This window comes from Lipotes vexillifer, unplaced genomic scaffold (genome assembly GCF_000442215.2).
Source record: "Lipotes vexillifer unplaced genomic scaffold, Lipotes_vexillifer_v1.1 scaffold1044, whole genome shotgun sequence".
In the NCBI taxonomy this organism is placed as follows: Eukaryota; Metazoa; Chordata; class Mammalia; order Artiodactyla; family Lipotidae; genus Lipotes; species Lipotes vexillifer.
The window spans coordinates 161,994-167,338 of record NW_006779681.1 but is presented as its reverse complement, the minus strand read 5'-3'; the positions used below and the strand labels follow the sequence as shown (position 1 = coordinate 167,338).

General features: G+C 41.5%; 1 protein-coding gene across 1 annotated transcript in view; it reads right to left on the bottom strand.

Annotated features, from left to right (window-relative positions):
- CDS2 (CDP-diacylglycerol synthase 2) overlaps nt 1-5,345 on the bottom strand; it is a 66,208-nt gene that overhangs the window by 190 nt on the left and 60,673 nt on the right. Inside the window, exons 8-13 of the mRNA XM_007452863.1 lie at nt 4,028-4,115; nt 3,446-3,514; nt 2,408-2,560; nt 827-946; nt 282-385; nt 3-23 (exon numbers count right to left, since the gene is read on the bottom strand). Of these exons, the coding sequence (XP_007452925.1) occupies nt 3-23; nt 282-385; nt 827-946; nt 2,408-2,560; nt 3,446-3,514; nt 4,028-4,115 (555 nt within the window). The remainder of the gene's footprint in view (nt 1-2; nt 24-281; nt 386-826; nt 947-2,407; nt 2,561-3,445; nt 3,515-4,027; nt 4,116-5,345) is intronic.

Here is a 5,345-nt window from a genome sequence, read left to right as displayed (position 1 = left end):
CCAGCTTACTCGGGTTAGGGCCCCTGGAAGAGGATGAAGAAACAGCACTGAGCAAAGCAGGGGCCAAGCAACTTCAAGGGCCTGATTATTTAAGTAGCTGTTCCCTCTCTGGATTCTCTACTAATGCAGGGTAAGGGTCCTCAGGGAATCCATAACTAATAGCAACTGAAAACTGCATTCATATTTGGTTTTTTTCACTCAAACTGAGAAGTAGCTGGAATTCTAGAATTTCACCACACTTAAAAATCCACTAACTTGGTTCAGATGGAAAGGTACTATACCTGATAAAACTGGCAATATACACATTGACAAAGGTGGCCATCAGATACTGGCAGTCAAAGCGATCCATGATGCCTCCATGGCCAGGAATGGTATTGGCAAAGTCCTGTTAGAGGAGGGGAAGGATTGATAAGCCTGGCCTCAGCCAAGTCAAAGCCTAGCTTATGGTCCCACCTCAATGTCCAGCTACTGTACTGAATAGCTGAGGGCAACAGAAAGTGAAAAGTAAGTATTGATTCAAATGCTGAAGCCATAATAGTACACAATCTTATTAAATTACAAAATGTTTCTTTTAAAGAAAGAATATATTAACAAATATACTGAAAATCCAACCACTGAATTTTCTTAGAAACAATGTATCTTCCTTTAACCTACTTAAATTCCATGCATGGGTGAAGAAGAGCACACATTAATAATCAGGGTTCATAGCTTGGTATTTTGAAGGGGGTGGTGGCTGATGAAGTGGGACAGGAAGAGGAAGGCAGAAGATGGGTGAAAAGGGGCCCGGCTAGGAGACAATGAGGGGAACAGAAAAGGGTTTTCCTACTTTGATTTTAAAGGCTCGCTTGAATCCACTAGCGAAGAACCCTCCAAAGGGGCCAATGAGTGAAGCAAAAGTGGAGAGGGCAATGCTGTGAATCTGGAAGGGGTACATCCGGACTGTTTTCTGAAAAGAATAAACGAAGTCAGTCGAGATGCCTGCAAGCCCAGGCTTATTACTTGTTAACATTAAAAAACAAACAAACAACAACAACAACAAAACCACCTCTTTATTAAACTATTTCTCTCCCCTACCCCAAAATAATTTAGGAAAAAGACTGGTTTGGGGGTTTTTGTTTGTTTTTGGTAAATCTCTAATATATGGCTTAATAGAGGACATAAGGTATTACGCATTCAGTCTACAGCAATATGATGCTTTGGTTGAAGTGTATGAAGAAAATCTAGCCCTACAAGGATACACTGTTGAAAAAAGGAAGAGTATTTTAGCACCGTCTTTTCAGATAATTATGGGTATTCTTCTCTGATACTACACCAGAACTTGAGCAGTAGTTTTCTAAAAATTTGGTGCAATGTGGAACCTGAAAGCCTATCAATGACCATTTGAATGGATCGTTTACCGTGCATGACTGTGTAACACCATGCACTGGCCATTTCAAAAATACTGGTTCACTGAGTTACACAAATCTTTCAAATGTAGACAAATTTTGCCATATAATGTCAAAACGTCATATGTTAAACTCACCACAGATCCCTCAGAAAAGCCTTTAAGTATTAAGAAGCTGTCAAACTTACAGTGGCAGGTATACACGTTCCAAAACTCTAATTTGTACTTGAAAGCCAAATTTTATCGTTGGTAACAACTACTGTCAGTTGTTTTCTTGAAGTGACAGACTCACTTTGTTTCTTTTCAAGAAAAATGTCTGCCAAAAATCCAAATCTGAAAAATTATAGTTTGTCGGTTCTTTTCAAGTAAAAATTATGTCCCCATAAAAAAGCCGCTAGTTCAGCTCATAACTCAAGCAGGTGCACACGCAGACTTCCTTTAGGTAAGCACTGTCCTGCAGCATTTAGCAGGAGCATTTTATGTATAATTTCCATTTTGGTACCAGAGCATTAGAAAGGTGTGTATTCAAGGGTCAAGATTTAATAAAATTAATAATTTTACTACCTCATCAAAGACATTCTTAAAGTGAGCTGGCTGAGTCTTCCTGTGAGTATGTGGCATAATGAATTCAATGACAGTCCAGTTTAGTGCCACTGCCTTCACTCATGCTAAGGTGCCAGCACTGCTTTTGCACCATCATGGCAAATGTTGACAAAGTGAAAAAGTGAAACTTTCTTCATTATGTTACGAAGAAAGTACAGACCCCCTGAGAGGACCTCAGGGTGCCCCAGGATCCAAAAGCACACTTTCAGAATTCTGGTCTTAATGATTTGAAGCGGGAGGAAATGTCTCCTCCTGTCCTCACCCTGAACTGACTTGAGCAATTCTCCAACCTGGGGCTTACAAGCTTTGGGGAGGGAGGAAGCTAGCTGTTTTTGAGGGAAGGCAGTGGTGGAGAGGGGGCTCTCTCTTTGTAGTCACTATCCAGCCAAGGATCATTTGCCCCATGTGAGTGGCACATACCCAGCCAATGACCGACTGGATCACCCCAGGAATGTTGTACTCCTGCAGACGAAACAGGTCCGAGGGCTCACAATCCACAGTGAAGCTGTTGGTATCATTGTTGTACTCCACGGGGCAGACAAAGCATCTGTACCCGGACATCACATAGGACAGCTGAGGATGAAGACAGACAGACTAAGGAGACAAGTTCCAGCCATCTAGCCCGGGCACCACGTGCCTGGTTCAGCCAAGTCCCTCACAGTACCTAGTACCCTAAGTGCAAGCTATGCACTAAATCAGAGGTTCATATTTCACCATAGGTGTATTTTACCTGTATCTGGGGAAAAAAAAGTGAAAAAGAGGCTGATGGCCCACTGAGGCCTCAATGTACTTGCTCCAACAACCAGGCCCTGAATAAACCCAGGAGAGACCTGAGGGAATTTGGGCAAAGAACTACAAGAAGTTTCACCCCATCTGGAGGAGCGATGGTCCATTTTTCTCAGGATCCCTTAATTCAAAATGGCAGGTGGTGAGGGGAGTGGTATAGTGAGAGGGAGACAACCAGGAGGAGAGAAGTCTGAAGAGCAGTAAGTAGGGGGTCAGCCCTGAAGGGCAGGTGGACAACTCTGAAAAGGGGACAGACTGGCCTGAGGGTCAGAAGCAGCGAATGGTGATCTAGAAAGGGCTGGGAGATCATTCCTCTCCAGGCAAGACATGCACAGGAGAAAATCTGGGTTAGAATGGCATATCCCACCTCACCCCTTACTCTCAGGCAAAATATCAAATGCCTGGACAAGAATGCCATCTCCTGAGTGTTGCCAGGCCTCAGACTGAGAGGAGTACAAGGTGTGCACGGCCCCCACTCTTCTACTGCTTAAAGACTGGCAGATAAAGGACAGCTGGCACTGCCCACACCATGCTCATGCCCCGCTACAGGGCAAGGTTGCCATCCAGCAGGACAGAGTCCTTGGCCTTGGGGGACATGCTCACTAGCCATGGATGGGCTTTGAAGGTGGGAGGCCTCTGCCCATCCCCCACCCAACTGGGAGCACCACCTACCAGAAGGCCAAATACCACAGTAGCAAAGCAGCCCCCGATGAAGCCTTCCCAGGTCTTCTTCGGGGACAGCTGTGGACAGAGAGCAAGTTCTTAAAAAAAGGCATTTTGATAACTCTAGCTTTGGGAATAATGATTAACTGTTAAAAGTCTTTCTACTATCAAAAAAACTCATTCAATTAAACCACCTCACCTTCTAAAGTACCCCATACTTGGTTTCCTTGTTCCCTGTCTGATAGCCCTCAGTTTCCTTTCTGTTTCAACTGGCCAAATAATTTAATTATATTATAAAACAGCAAACTATTTAAATGATAACACTCAAATTCAGATCAAAGCCACAAAAGTGTGCCTACACCATCTATAAAAATATTTTCCCTATTAGCTCTTTTTTTTCCTATGAGTAGTTGTCAACTCTTCCTCTGGCTTTTCTCTTGAAGCTAATTTATTACTAGCCTTTCATCAGGATGACATCAAGATGTGTACACACCAGCTAGATCTCTTCTGTCTCCCAAGCTGATCTACTCATATTGAAAGCACCACCCTCCCCCCTCACGGTGATGGTCCATGTTAGGGTGATCCACTTACCTTGATGAGTGGGGTCCGACCAAAGAAGAAGCCAAACATATAGGCCATGATGTCATTACAGATTACACATGAAATGGGGACAATGAACCTAGGAAATAAACCAAAGTAAGAATCAACACTACCAAGATGATAATACCTCAAAAGTCCACAAAACAATGCCATTCATAAATTTCAGTACCAGAATAACCCATATAGTACTTATTAACCATTAAGGAATAAGTTTAAAAGAAATAAAATGCCACATAAGCCATAACTAGTACCCAGCACACAGCATTCACATCTTTACTGAATGACTACTGAATAAATGGAGGTGGTATTCTATAAAATGTCATTTGTTCTTTTTTCATTATAAAGTAATATAAAAATTTAAAGTGTAAAGAAAAGAAAAAATAAAAAGTTTCCTTGTTTCCCCATCCCTATCTCCATTCTCCAAAATAACTACTTTTAAACATTTCTGACTCTTCTTCTTCTAGTAGTTACCTCCATAATCCTAAGTAATACTTTTATTATCTATTTCATAATTTACCTTTTTTTTTTACTGTTTATTACTAGCTCTAGTGAGCCCAACTTTTCCCCAAGACTACACTGAGAGCAAGACCAAGTACATATAGCCAGATTTCTTCTCTGCCTCCCTCTGCTGGTCTGGTCATCCCCACCATGGAAAAAAAAAGGGACAGTTTCCAAACTTGTACCATCTCTCTCTTCTCACTTTCTGCTCTCTGAGAGTCACTTTTTTCAAATTTCCTCTATTACAGTTTAACATAACATACAAAAATCCTAGCCCTTCAACTACAGGCAATATTTTCTGACTTCCTGCTTGTTAAGGTACAGATTTAGAGCACTTGTATCTACCCAACCATCCATAGTATTTACTTTGTTGAGGCTTCTAGCAACATTCTCTGCTCTACACCTATAATTAAGTCTTGAAGGTTCAGTCTAAAAACCAATAACTAGAGATTTTAATATGATTCACTCTAGAACCAAGTGGTATGTCTAGCCCTAAAGATGAGAACTTAGCATGAGCCCCTCTTTAGAATTACTTAACAACACTCTGAGAGGGAGAGTACATCTCCTCAGGCCATTATCATTATTTTAAACATAATAATGCCCTAAGGTGAACATTTAGATGAGCTAGTCTCTGTTCTAAGCACTTTACATATTTTTACTAATTTATTCCTCAGGCAGTGGGTATTACTGTTCCTGAGAACAGGAAACAGAGGCACAGTTTGGGATCTTAATCACAGTACTTTAGCACCTCATATACACAAGGATATGCCTTCACATTTTCACTAAAAGCATAGCTTCTTCTCAGCCTACT